This window comes from Schistocerca nitens, chromosome 4, assembly GCF_023898315.1.
Source record: "Schistocerca nitens isolate TAMUIC-IGC-003100 chromosome 4, iqSchNite1.1, whole genome shotgun sequence".
In the NCBI taxonomy this organism is placed as follows: domain Eukaryota; kingdom Metazoa; phylum Arthropoda; class Insecta; order Orthoptera; family Acrididae; genus Schistocerca; species Schistocerca nitens.
In genome coordinates this window covers 832,945,247-832,969,433 of record NC_064617.1, presented here as the reverse complement: position 1 = coordinate 832,969,433, position 24,187 = coordinate 832,945,247, and the positions used below count along the sequence as shown (strand labels likewise).

The 24,187-nt window shown below is 41.3% G+C and overlaps 1 protein-coding gene across 1 annotated transcript in view; it reads left to right on the top strand.

The window, feature by feature from the left end:
- The window catches only part of LOC126252599 (beta-2-syntrophin-like), a 342,954-nt gene that overhangs the window by 305,013 nt on the left and 13,754 nt on the right, over positions 1 to 24,187 (top strand). Inside the window, exon 6 of the mRNA XM_049953502.1 lies at positions 12,724 to 12,899. Coding sequence (XP_049809459.1) covers positions 12,724 to 12,899 — 176 coding nt within the window. The remainder of the gene's footprint in view (positions 1 to 12,723; positions 12,900 to 24,187) is intronic.

Below are 24,187 nucleotides of genomic sequence, written 5' to 3'. Positions count from 1 at the left end.
GACTTCATGTTCCAAAACAACGGTATCATGTCACTAGACCACAGCTGTTTGAGATTGGGTCGAAGAACATTCTGGACAATTCGAGTGAGTGATTTGACCATCCAGATTTCCCAACATGAATCCCACTGAACATTTATAGAATGTAATCAAGAGGTCAGTTCGTGTACAACAACCTGCACTGGCAACAGCTACACTTTCACAATTATGGATGGCTGTAGAGGCAGCATGGCTCAATATTTCTATAGGGGAGTCCAGTAAGTTGTTGAGTCCATGCCACATCAAGTTGCTGCACTATGCTAGGCAAAGGAAGTCCAACCCGATATTAGGAGATGTTCCATGACTTTCATCACCTCAGTGTACTACTTTCTTTTTAGAGAAGAGAGAAAAATATAATCATTCTGTGTTGAATTTTTGCTATGTGGAGGCACAGTGTCAGTGATGGGCGATTCAGTATTTCTTATTGCAAAATCTCATAGTAAACCTTTCTCACTTGATGTTGCAACTTGTGCTCAGTTGAGGATAGCCATAATTAGTTTGTTACCAGGAGGAACAATTTTTGAATAATCAGTTGTTCCTCCATATATTTTAGAGCTCAGTCCACGACAGACATTCATTTCATCTGTGCTAGTGCTCTGCTGGCGACGGCTCTGTTGCAGTTGTAGGTAGCAATCAAAGAATGGTTATCAACTATGGAAATGGGTAGTGGCTGATTGATCAAATAGTCTGTAAATGTTTTAAAATCACTATTTAATCACAGTTGTGTTTCCTACATGCCCACAATAAGGCATCTTGGCACAGTTGCCATGCAAAGCTGAACTCCAGATGCAGATGCAGTTGCAGTTGCAGTTGCTATGTGGTAACTGGCCTCTCATTCTCAGCTGACTGTTGACTGACTGAGTCTGCCTCACAGCTTGGGACACTTCATGGAGCAAAACACAAAAGGAACATTCCTCGTTGTAAATCTTCAGTTATTATTGATGCAGTTTGGATGGCATTGTTATTTTTATCTTCCCAGTCAACCCTCACTATAGCATGTAGTCTGGTTGACTAGATAATAATAATTGCTACTAGATATCGCACAATGTATTATTTTTTTACCATTGTGTCTTCTCTTCAGCTGACAGTTGCTAAGTTTTCCACCATTGAAAGATGTAAATGTCCTTCTGTATGTTTAGATTGTCATCCAGTTCAAGGCTGATGGATTCTCCTGCTAGGCCACTATTTCAGTGTGAACACAGGTAGCAAATTTTGACAGAGCCAGGGCATTATCAAGTGTGTTCCATGTTGTTCATCAGTATTTCCTTCTAAATCATAGTCCATACTCTTGGGCTGCGGAAAGACTATAACATATTGCAAAATTCAACTGTGACTGTTTTATCAGGTCACAACCTTATAGGCCACAACAGCCATATATAATGCCACATCATAGGAAAGTAACATTATAGTGCATGAAATTATTGAAGATTGATGCATGAAGATGATTGATTAATTGAGATCATAAGCTTTCTGATGAACAGCTGAAATAGACAGTTGATATTGTGATTTGATGGGGGTGAGTTGTCACATCAGCACTATTGTCACGAGATCTATAGTTTGGTCATTGCATGGTATTATCGTTCATTGTTTTCAGTTGGCACTGTAGCAGCACAGAACATTTGTTTAAAGAATTTCACCACAGCCACTTTCAAACCATCTTCTTTATTTCATTCCTGGTTTCAGACGAACAAAAGTTCCATTTTCAAATGATAGCTTGTGTTACACTCAGCCCTTGTGAGGCAAACTGAGGAGCTACTTCATTGAGAAGTAGTGGCTCTGGTCTTGTAAACTGACATACAGCCTGGAGAGCAGTGTGCTGCCTACATGCCCCTCCATATCTGCAGCCAGTGACACCTGTGAACTGAGGATGACATGGTGGCCGGTCAGTACCATTGGGCCTTCACGGACAGTTCGGGTGGAGTTAGAGTGTGAGCCTGTGCAAAATATGAACATACGGCAATAGTGTATTACTGCTTGCCCAGTAATCAAAAATAAATCATAGATAAACAAATATATTCCCATACTTACATAACCATCACACACAGGTAGCATAGATTTCAATCTGGTAACAGTATTGGTCAGTCTCATTAACCAGCACCAGCCCAGTTGCTACAAAATACCTATTAAAGTAACTATCAAACAATGGAAAATGCAGGATGGAATGTAACAATATTAGAGAAGGAAAGTTGCTACTCACCATATTGTGGAGATGCTGAGCCGCAATAGGCACAACAAAAAGATTCACACAAGTATAGCATTCAGCCATTAAGGCCTTTGTCGGCAATAGACACACATACACAGAAACACTCACACAAACGCAACTTGCACACACGTGCTGTCTCAGACAACTGAAACCACACTGCGAGCAGGAGCACCAGTGCATGATGGGAGTGGCTACTGGGTGCTGGGTGGGGGTAAGGAGGAGGGTGGGGTGGGTAGGGGGAGGGATAGTATGGTAGGGGTGGCGGACAGTGAAGTGCTGCAGTTTAGACGGAGGACAGGAGAGAAGGTGGGGAGGGGGGGGGGGGGAATGTAAGTAGCGGATGCATGGGACAGGTCTTGCATCTAGGTCTATTACAGGGGTGTGAGCCATGAGGCAAGGGATTGGGAGCAGGGGTTGTGTAAGAATGGATGAGTATATTGTGTAGGTTCGGTGGATGGCAGAATACCACTGTGGGAGGGGTGAGAAGGATAGTGGGCAGGACATTTCTCATTTCAGGGCACAACGAGAGGTAATCGAAACCCTGGTGGAGAATGTAATTCAGTTGCTCCAGTCCCGGACGGTACTGAGTTACCTGTTGCTGAACACGCTGCCAAACATGATATCTTTCATCTCAGTGACTGCTTCACAGCCTGTGCCGTATGGCCCTTCCCACCACACCAGCTTTTCTGAGTTGTGCAGGTGGGAACTTTCCCTGCAATAGATCCTACATTCCTGTAACCCTCGTGGCCTCAACCTTCATTTGTCACTGTCCTCACCCATCCAGCCCCCTCTCTGTTCCCATTCCAACATTACACAGCCATCATTTCACCGCCACACCCTGTCTTTTAATTTCTTTTTATTTCTCTCCTTTCCGCTACTTACCCCCCCCCCCCCTGCCCCAGCCTCCTCCTTGCACCCAGTTGCCACTCCCATCATGCACTGGTGCTCCTGCTCGCAGTGTGGTTTCAGTTGTCTGAGACTGCAGACGTGTGTGAAAGTTGTGTTTGCATGAGTGTGTCTGTGCGTCTGTGTTTGTGTGTCTATTGCTGATGAAGGCCTTAATGGCTGAAAGCTACAATTGTGTGAATCTTTTTGTTGTGCCTACCGCGACTCGGCATCTCTGCTATGTGGTCAGTAGTAACTTTCCTTCTCTAATATTTTTAAAGTAACTACCTGCATGAAAATGTTTTGCCACCATATCTGCACCACTGTGCTTCATTTATAATGACTCCATATAACTGCCTTTTGTTTTGTTAATTTTGGCATTGTTCATGTATTTATTTATGTAAGCAATATTTTTATACTGTTTAGATAAATAAGACATTCATCATGTTCCATAGATCCCAGGAATGAGGAGAACCTTTAGGAATATGAAAAATGTCAAGGTATAGGTTAACAAAAGACAAGTAAATCAAAGAAACTTCATACGCATAGTGTATTAGAAGTAAATTATCACTGTGTAGCTTAATGCTATTCATCTGTAACCTACCTAAATTAAATTGAATGAATTAAAAAGAAAGTTGTTACTTTGAAAAAAAGATGCTGCCTTTTCAGCTGTATTTAATAGCTACTGTTCATCTCGTGTTCGTAGCTTAATATTTACATGATTAAATGGATATTTACCTTTGTACATCTGTAAATAATGAGTCCTGTTTGCAGTATGTAAGTACTTGTCATGCAGCTTTGTAGTGAATATTGCTAGTTGCCATGAAGTTAATGGAATTTTTTGGCCTTTGAATCTGGATATTCAGATAGTTAGTAGAAAGGATGGCTGATGAGGTTAGTTTTTAATTTTCTTCGAAAATGGTTGGGATTCTTACTTTCCTGATTTATGTTATGCGGGAGCTTGTTGATTACAAGATTTTTGTACTAGAGTGCGTAACTCCATTCTGAACCTTAGATCTTTTGACCAAGTACCCCTTGTGTTTTGTTGAATGAAATGATGTCTGACCAGTTTATGATAAGTCCTGTACAGAGTTATTCAAACATTATATCCCATAGGACAAATTCTACATTGGTGATTCATTAGCCTTGGCCCACAGTACAGCCATATTCATGGATATGACAGGAATGATCATGAAAAGCAAAGTAGTCTAGTAAACTTAGGCTCTAAAATGCATACCTTAAGAACTATGAGAACATATTCATGTGTTTTCTACTGTGAAACACATCTCTTCTACTGGAAAGTGCTCATAGCTATTAAGATATGCATTTTAGAGGATGTTTACTAGACTTTTTTGCTTCAGATGATAGGAACAATCATATCCCTGAATACAGTTTTGTTCTGTGGGGCAAGACTACAGTCACCAGTCTAGATTTCGCCCTATGGAACATGACCTTTGAATCACCCTCTGTATACTCTAGCTGCTGGCTCTGACATCTCTCTTACCCACAGTACTGCCATACATGGGAATACATTGACTTTGCGTTCAGTGCTTCCACTTGAACCTCATGATTGTTGTAACCCATGCTGCTTTGAGCTATAGGCTGCCATCTCTATTGAGACTGTTGTCAGTGATTCTTTTATTTCAGTGGCTTCTTTGATTACATTTACCCAGAAGCCATTGGTACCAGCCATGACAGAAATGTTGTCAAATTTAATCTGGTGACCATTTTCTAAAGCATGTGCATCTAAAGCAAACTTTTCAAGTTAACACAGGTGATAAAACCTCTCATGCTCATTCCTGTGTTGTTCTACAGTGTGCACTGTTTGTCTGACATCAGACTGGATCCAATCGCAGGGTATTTTGTAAACCCCAGATGTTCTCAGATCTGCTTCATCTTTCACTCGCCTCAGTAGTTGCTGGAATGCCAGTTCAGTTTTGCAAAGAGTACTCTACAGCATTGGCCCCTTACCTAGCTTGCATTTACCATGAATCTCTCAACCAGTACAAAGTCCCAAGTGACTGCAAAAAAGTGCAGGTGATTCCTGCATATAACAAGGGGAAAATAATGAACCCACAAAATTACAGACCAATATCCCTAACTTTAGTTTGCTGTAGAATCCTTGAGCATATTCTCACTTTGAATGTAATAAATTTTCTTGAGACTGAGAAGCTTATGTCCATGAGCCAACATGGTTTTAGAAAGCATTGCACTCAGCTTGCTCTTTTCTCACATGATATACTACAAACTATGGCCGCACGGGATTAGCCGAGCGGTCTTAGGCGCTGCAGTCGTGGACTGTGCAACTGGTCCCGGCGGAGGTTTGAGTCCTCCCTCGGACGTACGTGTGTGTGTGTGTGTGTGTGTGTGTGTGTGTGTGTGTGTGTGTGTGTGTGTGTTTGTCCTTAGGATAATTTAAGTTAGGTAGTGTGTAAGCTTAGGGACTGATGACCTTAGCAGTTAAGTCCCATAAGATTTCACACACATTTGAACTACAAAGTATGGATGAAGGGCAACAAACAGATTTGACATTTCTAGATTTCTGGAAAGCATTTGGCGCAGTGCCCCATTGCAATCTGTTAACGAAGGTACAAGCATGTGAGATAGGTTCCCAGATATGTGGGTGATTCGAAGACTTCTACATAATAGAACCCAATATGTTGTCCTTGATGCCAAGTGGTCATCAGACACATGGGCATTGCCAGGAGTGCCCCAGGGAAGTGTGATAGGACCACTATTATTCTCTGTATACATAAATGATTTGGTGGACAGGGTGGGCATCAATCTGCAGTTGTTTGCTGATGATGCTGTGATGTATGGTAAGGTGTCAAAGTTGAGTGACTGTAGGATGATACAAGATGACTTAGAAAAAATTTCTAGTTGGTGTGATGACTGGGAGCTAGTTCTAAATGCAGAAAAATCTAAGTTAATGCAGTTGAATGGGGGAAAAAACACGTAATGTTTGGGTACAGTGTTAGTACTGTCCTTCTTGACACAGTCATTTCATGTAAATATCTGTGTGTAATGTTGCAAAGTGATACGAAATGGAACGAGCCTGTGAGAATTGTGGTTGGGAAGGCAAATGGTCAGCGTTTTGTTTGTTGAAACAATTTTAGGAAAGTGTGGTTCATCTATAAAGGAGATCGCATAAAGGATGCTTAGTGTGACTTGTTCATAAGTTACTGCTTGAGTGTTCAGGACTTGAACCAGTTCACATTAAACAGAGACATCGAAGCAGTTCAAAGGCATGCAGCTAGATTTGTTACTGGTAGGTTCGGCCAACATGCAAGTGTTGCAGGGATGCTTTGGGAATTGAGAAAATTTAAGAGTACTGGCATTTGAAACTGACTGCAGAACGATTCTATCACCACCAACATATATTTCACATAAGGAACACAAAGATCAGACGTGGGAAATTAGGATTCATATGGAGGCATATGAACAGTCTTTTTTTCCCCCTGATTCTGTCTGTGAGTGGAGCAGGAAAGGAAATGACCAATAGTGGCACAGGGTACTCCACTGTGCAGCATATGGTGGCTTGCATAGTATGTATGTAGATGTTGAAAAACGTCACCATGGTATTATAGCATCAGAAGTAACACATGGAGATGCAGGATGTCAATGGCATACTGTTCTGCTGCCAGAGTTCCCTCAGTCTCCTAACAGCAGTGACCTTGAAGTCACACGCAATGGCTCCTGTTGTAACTGCAACAGTTCCTGTTGCAGGGTTGCCGCTAACGAAAACGCGGTGGGACCGACAGGAGCAGCCCACGAACAAACAAGACGGACAAATGGGAATGGACGACTGACAACCAAGTAAGACACCAAGATCAACAACAATATATTAAGCAACAGGGTCACAATAGACAACCTCACGAAATCAAAACAACGCCCACTCATAAACGAGAAGTAAGCACATGCAATGTAAACATGACATCTGTAACCGAGATGTCAACGGAATCAACGCAAACACCAGACTGCCTCGCTGAGTGAGATGCAGCCGCCTAAATACACGACAGGGTATGTCACTATTGGCCACTGGGACCATGTGCTCCACAATGGTGCCCTCACATTAGACTCGGGCCAGGAGTGCGCACAGCCACGGCTTAGGGCACGACTGCTGCAACGACCTCTAGTGGCCATCGAGTTTCATGCCATCTGACGTGGATTCAAAACCCACGGCACTCGGTACCAGAGCTCCCTACACAGCAATGTCAGGTGTAACACCACTGTCTCTCTCTCCAAAACATTGGAAAAATAGGACCTCTCCCCAGGTTGCTGCTGTGTTCACCGACAGCAATCATCTGGGGTACTGAAAAACCATGGTTCATCACTGAACACAGTGTGATACAATTCATCAGTGATCGTTACTTCTCGATCATGGCAGCACACCAGACAGAGCTGTTTGTGTTGTGGTCTTAATGGCATCCAACACATGGGATGGTAATTCCATGGTCTGGCTTTTGCTAATTCCCAACTACTGGGGCAGCATGACACAGAATGTTGCAGAGGGTCTTACTTGTTCTTGGATGACAGGTGCAGAAGTAAAAGGACCATGATGTGTTTGGCCGGCCGCTGTGGCCATGCGGTTCTAGGTGCTTCAGTCTGGAACCACGTGACCGCTACGGTCGCAGGTTCGAATCCTGCCTCGGGCATAGATGTGTGTGATGTCTTTAGGTTAGTTAGGTTTAATTAGTTCTAAGTTCTATGTGACTGATGACCGCAGAAGTTAAGTCGCATAGTGCTCAGAGCCATTTGAACCATTTGATGTGTTTGGTCACAACACATCAGTCCTAACTTGTGCTGGTCAGATGTGGTCAATGTAAAACTTAAAAACAAATGTGCTTGCCCTAATGTTCCCACGCAGTCCAACATTGGGGCATTGTCACATCTGAATGCCCCATAAACCTGTATATTGCACAATTTGACCAGCCAGCCAAACAGAGACTCACTATGCGGTGCCTTTCAAACTCTTTCAGCTGCCGATAACTATACCACACGAGTATGTGGCATCTCTGTGTCATTCACAGTGATCACTCAATATATGACACTGCTCATGCCCCTTATATACTTGACCAGGGCCAGTAACAACACTAAATGTAAACAGTACTAGTGCACTTTGCTGTCCTTTCAACATGTCACAGAGTTGTAATTCTAATCATTTACATACTCGTCAGTGGCAAAGTTTTATTGACACCTGACTATGCCTTCTGGATTCTTCACTTTTTCTATTAGGCTGTATAGATTAGGAAATGAGGCAATAAAAGTGGTAGATGGGTTTTGCAATTTAAGCAGCAAAAAAGTAATGATGGCCGAAACAGTGACAGTGTAAAATCTACACTGGCAACAGGCAGAAAAGATTTTCACTTTTTAAGAAATTTCTTACATCAGACACAAAATTAATTATTAGGAAGTCTTCTCTGAAGGCATTTGTCTGAAATGTAGCCTTGTACTGAAATGAAACATGGACAATAAACAGTTCAGGCAAGAAGAGAATAGAAGCATTGGAAATGTCGTGTTACACAAGAATATTGAAGATGAGATGGATGGACCTCTTAACTATTGAAGAGGTACTGAATACTTTTGGGGAGAAAAGAAATTAGTGGTACATCTTGACTAAAAGAAGGGGTCAGTTGAAGGGACATATCCTGAAGCACTGAGGAATTTTCAGTTTGGTAATGGAAAGAAGTTTGGGGTCAGAAATTTATGAGGGAACCCAAGGCTTGAATACAGTAATCAGGTTCAAGTGAATGCAGGTTTCAGTAGTTATGGTGAGATGAAGAGGCTTGCACTGAATGTACTAGCATGAAGAGCTGCATCAACCTAGTATTCAGACTGAAGACAACAACAACAACTACTACTACTCTACTTTTTGGCAGGCGATTGTTAAATATTTAAAGAATTGGTAGAGAAATTTCTCCATATGCAAGACACTGTTTAATTTTGTTTTACCCAAAATGTGTTTCAGCGCCTTCTGTGCTATCTTCAGTGTGTTTTCTTTATTATTCCTTCTCATATGAAGCTACTAGTTGTTTAATACAAGTAATAGTGTCTTGCAATGAAGACTAATAAATAAAACCCACTGAACATGTCACAGAAAGTGCTGAAGCATTCTGGGGAAAGCAAAAGTAAACAAACAGTGTCTTGCAAAAGGCAGAGTTTCTCTTGAATTTATGTTAGCATGCATGGAAAGAAAGAAGAACTACATTACTGTATTTTACAGATTATAAGATGCTATGGACTATAAGGCGCACCTTAATTTTTAAGTAATTTTTTAAAAAAATAATGTTTTTTACCATTTTTATTGTGAGAGTGCAAAGCCATACTACAAAAAATCTTAGTTTATGAAGTGGAAATGACTTTAAAACCTGTTAAAATCATCATCAAAACTTTCTTCTTCTTCTTCTTCTCTTCTTCTTCGTCATCATCTTTGTTCTCTTCATATATAAGATGGTCTTCACTGCCACCAAGAGCGTTACTTATACTGCACTTCTTGAAAGATTTAACAATAACGTCTTCCGCACTCATAATGTCTCCCCTCACTCTAGACCAAGACTGTTTTATCCCTGACACACTTATTTGATTGTAGGTCATTTTAAAGCTCCCTTCGGCATGCATTCTTGTTGGGTTTCATCCATCATCCATTTCTTCAATTCCTCTCTCATATACACTTTAAATTGTTTATTTTTGAGACACCAAGAGTTTGCAATTGTGAAGTAAGTCCTTCTGGAATAATAGCAAGCTCTGTATTTCCCTGTCTCAGTATCTCTTTTGCAGAATTTTTCAGGTGACTACTAAAATGACCTAGCACTAGAAGAGAACTCTTCTTCAATAAAGCACGTTTCATCTCTCCCACTTCTGTTAATCCATAATTTCATACCAGCCTCATTCATCCAACCCTAGTCATTTATGTGAACAACAACACCTGGTGGTATTTCAGAAGGTTTTGGCACTGTTTTGCGCTTGAAAATGACAGTTGGATTAAGTTCAGTGCCATCAGCATGACATAAAAGGACAACAGTGTAGAGCATTTTTATATGTCCACTTGTTTTTATGGTTAAACCTTTCATGGCAACAGTTCTGTTACTTGACACATCAGATGACAGAGAAGTTTTGTTCATATTCGCTGTTTGGCTTTGTTTCACACTGGTTTTCTTTCGATGTGGAGTAATAAAGTGATGTAAAGATATTTTCTCTTCGTACTGTAGTGGCATTTTCTGAGATACTTTGGTTTTGGTTCACATGCTAAACCTATAATGCTTCATAAACCTTTAGCATCAACCAACTCCACATTTAGTCTATTAAATTCCACTGTAGTGCCAGCTTATAAGAATGTATTTGAATCATTTTTGTATTAATTCAAATGCCTTTTGATGATGTTCTCGAATCCATTTCAATACTTTATCTTCTAGTTATGGCCATTTGGCACTCAATCCTCTATTTGCACATTTAGTTTTCCTCATTTTTTTCAGTTCTTCCTTACTACCCCACGACTTGCGAATGGTTTTTTCTGTTGGAAGAGGTCCAAAATTCTGCTCAGCTGCTCTGTTTCTTCATTCTCCTACATATGTTATTACTTTCAATTTATAGCCTGCATCAAATGAACACCTTTTATTTTTTTTCATTACAAGACTAGCTGATAACAAAAATATTGAACTGTTACCGATAACACACATCACTTTCAGTTCAAGTTCACTGACACCATAAACTGCAATGATGCATCATAGGCTAAACAGTGTCCTGGGTTTGTGATAACAGTGCTGGAGGGAGACATTGTTAGTAAGCTTGTGAATCCCCACAACTCTTGATCGTCACTTTGGTGCACTGCTGCTGTCAGTTGAATCCGATGTTGCCATATAGAGATAGGTTTCCTGCAGCATTGAATTTATGGCCCTTTTTAAGACTGGCAGGAATTTTAAATCAAACGCTGGACATATTTATATTAATTTTGAATATAAGATGCACTTAAATTTTGGAGGCAATTGCCCGAAGAAAAAAGTGCGTCTTATAGCCCGTAAAATGTGACATCCCCAATATTATGAAAAAGATGAGTTGCAAACAGCCACAACAAAAAGACTGTTATGTATTGAGCCTTTGGCCAAAGCTTCTTCAGAAAGGAACACCCCCCCCCCCCCCCCCCACACACACACACACACACAAGCAAGCTCACATTGCATGCTATCTCCAGCCATTCTGGACAGAGATAGTGGATGTGTGTTCATAAGGTGTCCTTGCTTTGTGTGTGTTTTCATTTCTGAAGTAGGCTTTGGCCAAAAGCCCAGTGTGCATCTGTCTGCAATTCAATGTGGTTTTTGTGTGTGTGTGTGTGTGTGTGTGTGAGAGAGAGAGAGAGAGAGAGAGAGAGAGAGAGAGAGAGTAGCAATCTATCCTTTTCATATTAATGTTGGTATTACAACCTGGACTTTCCATTGTTACATTATTCAAAATATGATTATACAGGGTGTTTCAAAATGAATATACAGGTTTTAAGGCTTTGTAGCATTTATTACGTTCGCCTTACAAATATAAATAATACATCAAATGAAAGAGCAACTCAAACAGTTTTATTTGTATACCTGTACGCAAAGGGAAGAGACTGGAATGGCCAAGAGTGGCTGCAGAATGTGCTGAACGAGTAAGATCCTTTCACGCATAGCACCAAGAAATGAGTTCAGATGGCTTGGCATGATTTAGCATTTCCAGTGATGTCTCTGTGGAGACCTTTAAGGAGATGCTTACAACTATGTCCTTATCATCTGCAGTTGTTGCAAGCTGTAAAAAGCCTACAGCATACGGTTTATGTGTTAACATTGCAAATGAAATGTTGCTGCATGATGAAGAAGATATTCTGGATCATGTCATCTTCAGTGATGACTTGACATTTCACCTAAGTGAACACTTGTAAGAAAAACTGTTTCATCTGCGCTTTCATTTGATGTATTATTTATAACTGTAAACTGAATGTAATAAATGCTACAAAGCCCTAGAACCTGTACATTCATTTTTAAACACCCTGTATTTACATAATGTTAAAGTTTTGTGAATATAGTGTTCAGTAATCTGGTAAATAAATAAGATATAAACCACAAGAGAAAAGAGCTTCTTAGAAGGTCTGCTTTTCAAGGATTATACTAGGAATCACTAAGTATTACTGATTAACTGAGCTACAGTAGAAGGTGACGAGATGGAAGGAGGTTACCAGTGCAGTAACGATGCCAGCAGCACAAAAATTGGAAAATGTATTTAGAAGTGGGAAGCAACCACTGCTTTAAAATTTATCTTACCCACCCTTCTATCACCATTAATAGCTTTTCTGTTGAATAAAAGTTTTTTCACCTGGATTATAGCCAACATTTCTTTCTCTAATACTTAGTGTTTTTCTTTCTTGAACTCATCCTCTTGCAGATAAAGAAATCAGAGTCTTGAAGATTATTGGTCCCTTAGATTTATATGCATATGTTGATGACTACTGACTGAGACTTTTTTATGCTCTTTATTAGTGTTGTTTAATTTATTATGTAGCTTTCTTACAGAGATAATTCCATTTGTATTTTTTTTAAAAATAGAAAGCTCTTTATTCCTGCTTGTCTATTTTGCAGGATGCATATGGCGTAATCAAGTAGCTCAACTCCTTCTTCATTATGAGGAGGGCTTCACGCTACTTGATGAAACAGGCCGCACACTTTGGAAGTACCCGTATGAGCGTTTGCGCTCCTCTGCTGATGATGGAGCTCGCTTGCTTTGGCTTGACTTTGGCAGTGAAGAAGGAGAAATGGTATGTATCACTTACTGCCATAACATAGTACCTTCATATAATATCAATTTACATGATGGTAATATATTGTTTCAGAATATTTTTATCTTACATTTGCATATAGATAATATATTATGTCTTTGACTGCAACAATATCTTATGCTATCTTGCGTTAAACTTACAAGGAACCCCTTGAGCGTGAGGTTTGGAAGTTCAATCTGTAGAAAGGCTCATTTGAGAATGTTATGTTAACTTCTTACTTTACTTTTTCGTGTCCGGAAACTACAATTTGTTTGCCCAATATTGGGCAATGTCCAATGCTTCTTCTTTAGCCAGCCATAGATCGTCGAGGGTGCATCTGTGCGGGCAGGCTGGGCATTGTAGGAGATGTTCCATGTCCTGTCGAGTGCCGCAGTCGCATTTGTCGTCATTTTCGTCCAACAAACCCTATTTGATCAGATTAGATTTCACAGGAGCCACCTCAGTTCTGATGCGGTTAAGCATTCTCCAGGTTTTCCAATCACCAGAAACGCCACTTGGTGGGTCCTCTCTTAGTGGATAGTAGATGGGGGGGGGGGGCTCATCTAAGGCGCAACTTAGGAAACGGCGTCTGGATTTGAGTCTGCTGGGGCCACACTCTATGCCAAATATTGAGTGACAAGCATCAAAGGTTTGTTTTAGCTTCTCGGTATGTTCATGGGCTTTCCTACGTGAGTCAGGGTTTGTGAAACCTGCGGCCCTGTAAAGATTTTCTATGGGGGTAGGTTTCATGCAGCCTGTCACTATCCTGCATGTTTCATTCAAGCTAATATCTACCTTTTTTGCGTGGGCGGATCTGCACCATACCGGGCAGGCATATTCGGCAGTTGAGAAGCACAAAGCTTGGGCTGAAGTTCTGACCACGGTAGGTTTGGCACCCCATTTGCTGTTGGACAGCTTTCTTATTAGGGAATTTCGTGCTTCTACTTTTTTGCGTGTTTTTTCGCAATGATATTTGTATGTCAATGTTCTGTCCAGCACAACGCCAAGGTAGGTGGGAGTATCTGTGTGTTCTAGTAATGTCCCATCCCAGGTAACATTGAGCCTGTACTTTGCCTGCCTCGAGTTCAGATGGAATGCACTCACTTGAGTTTTGGAGGGGTTGGGTTTTAGAGAATTCTTTTTGTAGTAGGTTGACATTATAGAAAGGGCGGTTTCTAGTTTCTCCTCGATGGCTTCAAACCTGTTGCCTTGAACTGTTATTGCCAGGTCGTCTGCATATACAAAAGTTTTGGTTTTATCTGGAGTTGGTTGGTCATTTGTATATATGTTGAATAGGATTGGCGCCAACACGCTCCCTTGGGCGAGCCCATTTTTCTGATTCCGCCATCGACTCTTTTCTCCCCTCAAGCATTACGAAGAACTGTCTATTTTGGAGCAGGGATTCGATTATCTTGACTAGGTGGTAGTCTTTCAGGGTCTCATAGATTTTATGCAATAGTGTCCGGTGATGTACTGTATCATAGGCGGAACTTAGGTCGACTAGTGCCAGCCCAGTGATTAGTTTATTCTCAAACCCATCCTCGATATGTTCCGTCAATGCTAGAATTTGACTGGTACAGGACTTTCCAGGTCTAAAACCTGCTTGGTGTGGAATTAGCTTCGAGTCAACGATCTTCTCTATTCTGTTGAGGATCAATCTTTCATAGAGCTTAAACAGATGGCAGAGAAGGGTTATGGGTCAATAGCTCTTCGGAGACTCTGGGTCCTTCCCGGGTTCAAGGAGAGCCACCACTTTTGACTTCCTCCACAGTTTCGGGATTTGAAAGGTTTCGCGGCACACGTTAAAAAGTCCAAGTATCCAGTCCCTGGCGCCAAGGCCGAAGTTTTTAATCTGTTCCACGCAAATATTATCAAACCCAGTGGCTTTCCCATTCTTCATGGTATTTATGCCATTGTTCAACTCTCTCGTGCTAAATGGTTTCTGGAAGTTGGTGTTTTCCGTTGGCAGTAGGCGTGTGATTTTAGTTTTCTGACGTTTGGAGTTGAACTTGCCGTTTAGAAGGAGTTGGTTGGCCACCTGGTTTGGAGTTACGTTGGCGGGGGCCTTGCTTAGCCTTGGGTCACCATCCAGTTTCTTAATCAGGTTCCAGGCTATTTTGCTATTGTGGGACATATCCATTCTTTCTAGGGTTGCTATCCACTTCTTCTCGCGTGCCTCGCTGAGGGCTGACATTAAAGCTGTGCCACAGGTGATGGTTTCGTCGCTGAATGGGTCTTCCGCGAACAATACTTGATACTTCTCCAGGATGTCCTTTGAGGCATTTGAGAGCCCTGGGATAGTGTTGTCTGCAACCCCTAGGAATATATTGTCTAGATACCTTTTGCAAAGTCTCAACAAAGGTAAGGTAATTATTTGGTGTTGGGGTCAGACCGGCTAGTTCCTCATCCAGCGCTTGGGAATATTCTGACCACCTAGCCTTTTTAAAGTTGAATCTCCTACGGAAAAGTATTTTGGTTGTTTTGATTGTTGAGTAGACTTGGATTCCAATAGGTCGATGTTGTGTCTTTGGGATTGCATCATATACTCTTTTGCAGCAGGTGTCATAGATGTTCCGGCTGACGAAGCAAATATTGGGATTGTAACCTCGCTTCCAAATTTTGCTGTTGAAGGAGCAGGGGAGCTTGGGGTCGTGGAGAAGTGAGAGGTTATTTGCCTCAGCCCATTGTTCTAGCAGCTGACCATTGGTGTCTGTCTCGTCGTAGCCCCAGGTGGTGCTGTGGCTGTTAAAGTCACCCACAAAGAAGTGTGTCCTTAGGTTGTTGAAGCTTTCTGGCGTTGAAGTGTGTAAGTTCTGGCCGGGGGGTTTATATACGGAGCATATTGTAAATGATCCACTCTCTATTGCTAACACTTCAATGTTGTTGGTGGTTGTCTTACTCGTGGAAGAGAGCAGCATCTCGGGTCTAGTAAATATTGCGCTCCCATACCTTCTGTGAGGTGCTTCTACTGCCAAGCGCATTCCTTTGATATTAGGTCTGTTTGCTGTTTCACCTTTATGCGTTTCCTGCAGGCACAGTACGTCCCACTTTTATGATCGGCATAGTCGCGATATTACATCCTCCTTATTCTTGGTGATTCCCTCGACGTTCAGGCTGATGATCGTCAGGGTTGGCCCTGAAGGGGACCTGTTTTTGTTTTTGGCTTTTGATTGCATTGGTTTCTGGTGGTGGAAGGTTTGGCCGTTGTCCCATTGGGCAACGTTTCCGGGGAGCGCCGGCATTTTACTTTCTTCTATGTAGCATGTAAGTAAAATGCACACGTGGAGGCACCTTCCTTGCTCCCCCGTTATGTTAACAACTATGCCAGGAAAAATATTAGCTGCTAATGAGTCACCATGTGCATCAGAAAGCTGACAGAAAATGAGTGTCAGGAAGTGCAGGGATCAACCTTCTGTGGGATGTATGTATCACACTTCACAAAATGGACATTTTCAACATTCAAGAAATGTTCAAAACAAACTATTAACTTGCACCCTGAATACTGAATAAAAAATGGTGCACCACAATGATCACAATGGTTTACAACATCAAATCAAAGGCGAACTCCTTTGGAGTAACAGAACATGCAGGATGTTCAGCTAGGTATGCAGTCTTAAAGAATACATGTAAAATGATATTAGTGTAACGAGGTGATGAGAACTGATGGACATTGGTTGATTTGGAAGAGGAGAACAAACAGCAAGGTCATCAGTCCCTGAGAACTGATGGAATGTGATGGCATGTAACACAATTTGAAACAGTTTGTGGTGAGGCTCATTGTGAAACTGACTATCCCTTAAGGCATAGCTGCAGGTCGCACGATAATATATTTTAGAGGCATGGGGGGAAGAAAAAACTGCCAGAGGGTGAATTTGTCCAGTGCTTCCAGGTGGTATGAATTGCAATGTCACACAATTTTTAGGAGGAATAGTTTGCTCTAAAGGAGTATGATTTTTATATGTATACCAGGAATCAACCAAATGCAAGTTCTTTGACCAGTTATTGGCCAGAAGCAGTGCTGATATCATAGTTGTAATTCTCTTATGCCCATTTTCCTACTCTTGCTTGCTATGACATAAATATTCTCTACTACCCTTGCAAGATCACACACACAAGAATGAATCACAGGGGATAGAGCACCTCTAACTTCTCGCAACGTAATAAATAACTTTCCAGGCAATTTACCATCCACATTAACAGTTGGCATAATTCTATATGAATGTGTTGAAGGATTGACGTTAGCTGATCTTGATACACTGTCTTGGTACCTCTAATCTCCAAGGTTCCTTTCATATGCAATTCCTCTTCAAATGCTGATTGGTTGGAGTTGAAAACAAATTCTTCATTGAATGATGGGATAATTTTGTTTATCTCATCTACAAATTTTGAGGCTGATTCTAAATTTTGCTATGCATTGTCAAGTTGACACTTTGTTGAAATTTTGTTATGTTGCATCTTCCAATTCTGTAGCACTGTTTGAAGCTATGCAACAATCCACTGCTTCCCCTGAAATCACTGTAATCTATGTCGTGTGCAGTTTGATGTGCATAATGTAGTAGGTCACTATCATCCATATCCTGTAAATTATATCGAGCATCCTTGAGATGCACTAACACCAATTTTTGTAACAAGTGCACCTTCTCCTTCCTTGAATATCTGCAGTTTTTCTTATGCACTAGTTGGTCATATTTCTGTGGACTTAGTAAAAAAAAAAAACTACTATGAACATATTTTGAATATGTTGCAAATGATCTTCCAAGTATGTAATTATGTTTAGTACCCACTTCTTGGACAAAGACTGTCCTTTACTACATTCCACTGGAGATGGGATTTGTGGCTACCTGTCTGACAAGGATGATGTACTACACGACTCAACACCTGTTTCAGTATCACTTTCACATGATAAGCATGTATCATCATCACTATACTCCTCATGTACGGTGTCTGCACAGTCAAGCTTATGCAACACTACACATTCCACTGACTCCTCTTGCAGAAGCACTAATATTTCATCTGCCTCTCCTTTTTTCACTCTGCAATATTCCTTGGATTTCTTTCTGTTGAAATGTCAGCTTTGGCAACTGTTGTTGTAGATATAATGCAATGTTTGCTGTGTTTATTGTTCCCATTGCTCTTGCGCTGTAGCACTTTTGTGAGTTACTTGTTGTCTAAGCAGTTCAACTATGCTCCATAACCTCATGCTGTGCTGAGCATTTGGAACCTCCTGTCCTTCCCCCTGTTGCCATTAGCAGCCTATATTGTGGTTGCATGGTGGACAATATTTGGGGTGTAAAATACCATAAACATCATTGGCCTTCTGAGATCTCACACTCAAGGGGTTCCTTGTTCCTGAAAGTGATTTCCCAAATGGATTTTTTTCATATACAAAGCACTCATCAGTCCTTGCATTTTAAAATCCTTCTTATTAATTGACAGTGGATGTGCATTGATATTCAGATCTCAGATAGTATCTTAAACCATCGGTGTTTCTAGCCACTGCTTCAAGACAAAATGATAAGAAGAAGAAGAAACATGTAACAGACAGAATTCAGCGTGAATTTGACCATAAAGTGAGTGAACAAAAGTCTCTCTTGGCAGATTAGGCTGTTCTGAATTCATATGGTATGCTTTGTACTATGAGGATGGACTGGATACAAATGAACCTTTAGTAATAAAATTTTTTATTATTAAAAATTGATTCAAATTTTCTGCTTTGTTATTTTTCTACATACACACCCATCATATAGATACATTTTTGCCATGAACAACCATTTGAAATGCCATTTTCATAAACATTATCAAGACATGACAAACCTGTTGGACACAGACTCTTCACCAACAACATCCCAGAGTGGCCCAAACAATTCGTAAGTCACACATTGAAAAGTATGGTCTGAAGGCTGGATGTTTAAGGACAGTCCAATATGTATCACGCAGTGTTTCTAAGTCTCGGGTTCTTCGGCCAACGTTCGTCTGATGATTTTACTGACGTTTTGCCAGCACGAGTGGCTGGCATTGTGAAAGCTTCACCCTCCATTGCCGGTGGTGAACTGGAGCCGAGCTCATAGCTGCAAACTATATGTACCTGGCGCGCCAACGTCCGAGGGCTTCTCCGCAGTCATTTCCGGTGCGGTTCTCCTCTTGCTACCTGCGACGGTCGTTCGCTGCAGTACAGGAAGCCAGGATCTGTTTACCTTAAGGCTTTCCTCTTTCTTGTTGAAGCTTTTCCCGTGTTTGTGTATTTCTACAGCTTCTCTGAACAAGCGCGTGTGATAGTGCTTCTCTACAGCCAGAACTTCCGTGTCGGCGAATTTTATTACGTGTTCGGTCTCACTCAGTGCATGCTCAGCCACGGCCATTTCTCCACCTGCCCCAACCTGCAATGTCGCTTATGCTCTTTGATCGTGGTGTTGATTGATCGTCCAGTCATTCCAACGCAAACTTTTCCACATGTGCATGGTAAGTGGTATATTAAGCGGTATATTCCTGACATTGCAAGTGGGTCCCTTTTATCCTTCACTGATCTAAGACATTCTTTGATGTTCCTTGTCAGTTTGAAAATTGTCTTTACGCTGTGCTTGTGCAATATATGGCCGATTCTGTCCGTCACTCTGGGAATGTATGGCAGAAAGGCCGTACACGACATTTCTTTTCCTGATTTCTTACTTTGCCGAGTGTATGGCTCTGTTACACTTCTAATATAACACGGAACACTTTCCAGATGTTGCATTTCGCGTTTGAGGTGCTGCTGCTCACATATTCGATCTGCTTGCGTTACGAGCGTATGAATCATGCCTCTTTTTCTGGCTCGGTGGTGGTTTGATAATTTGTGCAGGTATCGGTCCGTGTATGCTGGTTTTTGGTACACACTATGTCCCAGGTTTTCACTGTCCCCTGTGACCAGCACATCTAGAAATGGTAGTTTTTTGTCCTTTTCTGCTTCCATGGTACATTTTATGTTGGTGTGGAGGCTGTTCAAGTGTCTTAGGAAGTCACCGAGCTGTTCTTCACCATTGCTTCACACAACAAAAGTATCATTGATGTACCTGTACCACACCTTATGTTTACAAGTCACTGAGTCCAGTGCCTGTGCTTCGAAATGTTCCATGAAGAAGTTGGCCACCACTGGACTAAGAGGACTACCCATGGCAATGCCTTCCAGCTGTTCGTAGAAATTGCCATTCCACGTGAAATAACTCGTGGTGAGACATGCATGGAAGAGCTTTGTGATGTCTTGCGGGAAAATGGAAGCGATGTGCTACAGAGCGTTGCTGAGAGGCACTTTTGTAAACAAAGAAACAATATCAAATCTGACCAGGATGTCGTTTGGTGCAAGTTTTAGTTTCTTCAGCTTCTCAATTAAATGTCGTGAGACCTTCACGTGTGTGTCGGTCTTCCCCACGTGCGGCTGGAGCAGAGAGGCCAAGTGTTTTGCCAGTTTGTATGTTGGTGAGCCAGGAGTGCTAACAATTGGTCTTAATGGAACATTGTTCTTATGGATCTTAAGTAATCCATACAGCTGAGGTGGTAGAGCTTCCGTATTGTGCAGGTTTCTCTGTATGTCCGCCGGCAGAGAGGACGCCTTGATTAACTGATTCGTATTCCGCGTGATATGCTGCGTCAGATCTGTGCTCAGTTTTTGGTATGTCGCCGGATCGAATAGGTCTGGGATCTTTTGCTCATAATCTTCGTTCTTCATTACGACGGTTGCATTCCCCTTATCGGCAGGCAGTACCAATATACTTTTGTCAATGTTAAGATTCGTAATAGCTTGTACCTCTTCTTTCTTCAGATTGCAAGCTGGTGGTTTAGCTCGGCGCAGTATCCTGGCTGTTTCAGTTCGTATTTCTTCTGCCCTTTCACGAGGAAGGGTCCGAATGGCCACTTCGGTGTTAGCAGTGATGTCCTCCATAGGCATAGTTCTCGGGATGATAGTGAAATTCCCTCCTTTTTGAAGAACAGACACTTCCTCTTCAGTCAATTGCCGTTCAGTGAGGTTGACCACTGTGTGTGACATGTCGGGAATTGCCTTTTCAGTCTGCTACCGGCATCTTTCAGACTTTTTCTTCTGTTGCTCAGTGCAGCGTTTGAGTTCATTCTGCATGCTCCTGTGAGTGATGCTGTCGATCTTGTCCCAGTCAGCTCGATGCATTCTGCTACTTAGTTGATAGAAAATGTCCAAAACTTCCTGATCCATTCTTGCCAAGTCTCTCTGTGCTGTATAAATTCACTCACGAAGAAAAGCCCGTTCCATTCTGTTGTAAATATGATGTGCTTCGGTGGAGGTGAATAGGCGCTTACATTTCAAGAACTTCAGTGTAGCATCTTCATCTCTGCACCACGAAAGGAAGGTGAGAGAGGACATCAAACGCGCTTTCTTCTTCCATCGTTGGTCAAGGCGTTGTTACAATCTGCAAATTCCTCCCCGTAGAGGTGTAATACAAAATTGTTAAGGCTTTCGTGGCCAGTGGCCACAACACCCGTTTCATAGTGTATGATGATTTTTTCCTACTGAGTGGGTCGTGAAAATCGTGTAGGCAATTGCAACTAGCACATAATTCAGTTCTTCATTCAGAAACTTCAGAACCGTGTTATTTGACACTGGGCTCTCAACTCGTTCTGAATGATTGACTAAACGCTTCTATAAGAAATTTGACATTTCTGGGAAATTTCATGCATGGTTAATTTCCAATCACCATTGAAAAGGTTCTGTGCTGTGTTGTTGATGTGGGGACAGTGCAAGCAGCCCATGTTTTCAGCAAATTATTCTCCTTTCTTGAACTCTTTAGACACGTGCCTCATGCAGGATCGTGGAAGGGTTCTTTCCCTATATTGCAGGAGTAAATAATGTCACATTTCATCAGCATTAACATTTTTTTCGCAAGGAACTATATTACGGTGTGTTGTGTGACAGCAGAGTGCATCCCTCTTTCACTCATGGCAGCACCTGCTAAAGACATGGAGGATTGGATGTTCCAAGAAGACCATTCGACTCAAGTAATCCTCCTCATATGAGTTTAGAATATAGAACAACCGAAGACATAAAATCTTTAAATGAATTCATGATCTTGCTTGGCACTTTATTCATAAATGTTCATCTTGACCACTCGTTACTGTGTTGTTCAGTGACTGGCTTTGGCTTACCGCTAGCATTAGGTCATTAACTGATCATTATTGGTGATGTGTACAAACCATTTGACATTGAAACTCATACCAGAATACTCTTAATGAAATGACGATGGCAGTAAGCCAAAACCAGTCATTATGAATTTTATAGTAATGTGCAGTCAAGACAGGCATTTATGAAGGAGGAACATTGAAACTTCACATATCCAGTGTATGCACAAATGCCAGAATAAACACACAAATAGTCTACAGCTCACAGTCTCATGGTTGCATTCTCACTGCCCAAGCACGGGGTCCCAGGTTCGATTCCCAGCAGGGTCAGGGATTTTTACCTGCCTTGAGATGACTGGGTGTTTGTGTTGTCCTCATCATTTCATCTTCATTCATGCAATTGGTGAGATTTGACTGAGCAAAGGTTGGGAATTTGTATGGGCACTGATAACCACGCAGTTCAGTGCCCCAAAATCCAAACATCATCATCATCATCATCATCATCAACAACAACAACACATAAATAACATAAAGTGAAAGAAGAATGAAAATTTTCAGATATTCACTATTTTTAATTACTTGTAAATATAATTTTTTTAACTGTTCATGACAGTTTCCTGCCCTTTCTATTTGGAACTAACGTTTTTCTCTGCACAATTAGTATTACTAACATCCTCAGTAATATGTTTTACATTTCCTAATAGTTGTCTCCTGGTATAGTTTGTCTCCTCAAAGCTTCCTCCACATATGTCAGTATTTGATAATAAGTCTCTTCTTGGTTCCTTTTCTAAAGAACACGGCCAATTTCCTTTTTCACCATTTCCCAGTCTGAGTAATTGCTCTGTCTATAATGACCTAGACCTTCATCCGCATACATTCCTCACAAGCCACTCTATGGTGAATTGCAGAGGGTACCATGTACCACTACCAGTAATTTTCTTTGCTAGTCAAATAAAAAATGGAGTGTTGGAAGAAAAACTGTCTATATGCCTCCATATCAGCCCTAATTTCTTTTATCTTGTCTTTGTGGTCCTTAAGCAAGATGTACATTGGTCAGAGTAGAAATTTACTGCAGTCAGCTGAAAATTTGTGGTATCTGAATTTTCTCAAGAGTATTCCTCAATATGAATGTTGTCTCCCATCCATGGGTTCCTGTCTGAGTTAACACTCAGGTGTTGACCAAGCCTACCAGTAACAAATCTAACAGCATGCCCTTCAATTGCTTTGATGTCCTCCTTTACTTTGACCTGGTGGGGATCTCCAACACTTGAGCAGTACTCAAGAATGTGCCCAGTGTTCCATATGTGATCTCCTTAGTAGATGAGTTACACTTTCTTAAAATTCTCCAAATAAACTGAAGTTGACTATTTGCCTTCCCTGCTACCATCCTCACCTGCTTGTTTCATTACATATTGCTGTGCAGTATTCTGCGTAGATATGTAATGAAAGTTACTGTGTAAAGTAACATACCACTAATGCTGAATTCAAACATTGCCGAATATTTCTTCATGTTAAGTCGTCCTGTGTCCTTCTACAATCACTCATTGATGATATTTTCCCATATACTACAGTGTCATCAGCAAACAGCTGCATATTGCTGCTTCCCCTAGCTGTCAGATCATTTATGTATATAGAGAAGAAGAACAGTTGTATCACACTTGCCTGGGGCACTCCTGTTGATACCCTTGCCTCTTCTGAACACTTACATCAACAGCGACATTTTGAGGTACATTACTTGAGAGGTCTTTGAACCACTCATGTATCTGGGAAACTATTCTGCATGCTCGGACCTTTATTAACAGGCTGCAGTGTGGCACCATGTCAAATGCTTTCCAGAAATCTAGGAATATGTAATCTGCCTGTTGCCCCTCATCCACAATTTGCAGGATATCATATGAGAAAAGGACAAGATGAGTCTGCCTGAGTGATGCTTTTTAAATATCTGATGATTTGTGGACAGAAGGTTTTCTGTCTCAAACCAATTTATTATTTTTACACTAAGAATATGATGAACAATCTGCAGCTTATTATATTCACACTGAGAATATGATGAACAATCTGCAGCATTTTAATGTTAAGGTTATGGGTGTGTCATTTTGTGGGTCCTTTCTTTCTACCCTTTGTGTAAATACAGAGTTACTTCAATCTTTGACAGTCACTTGGGACTTTGT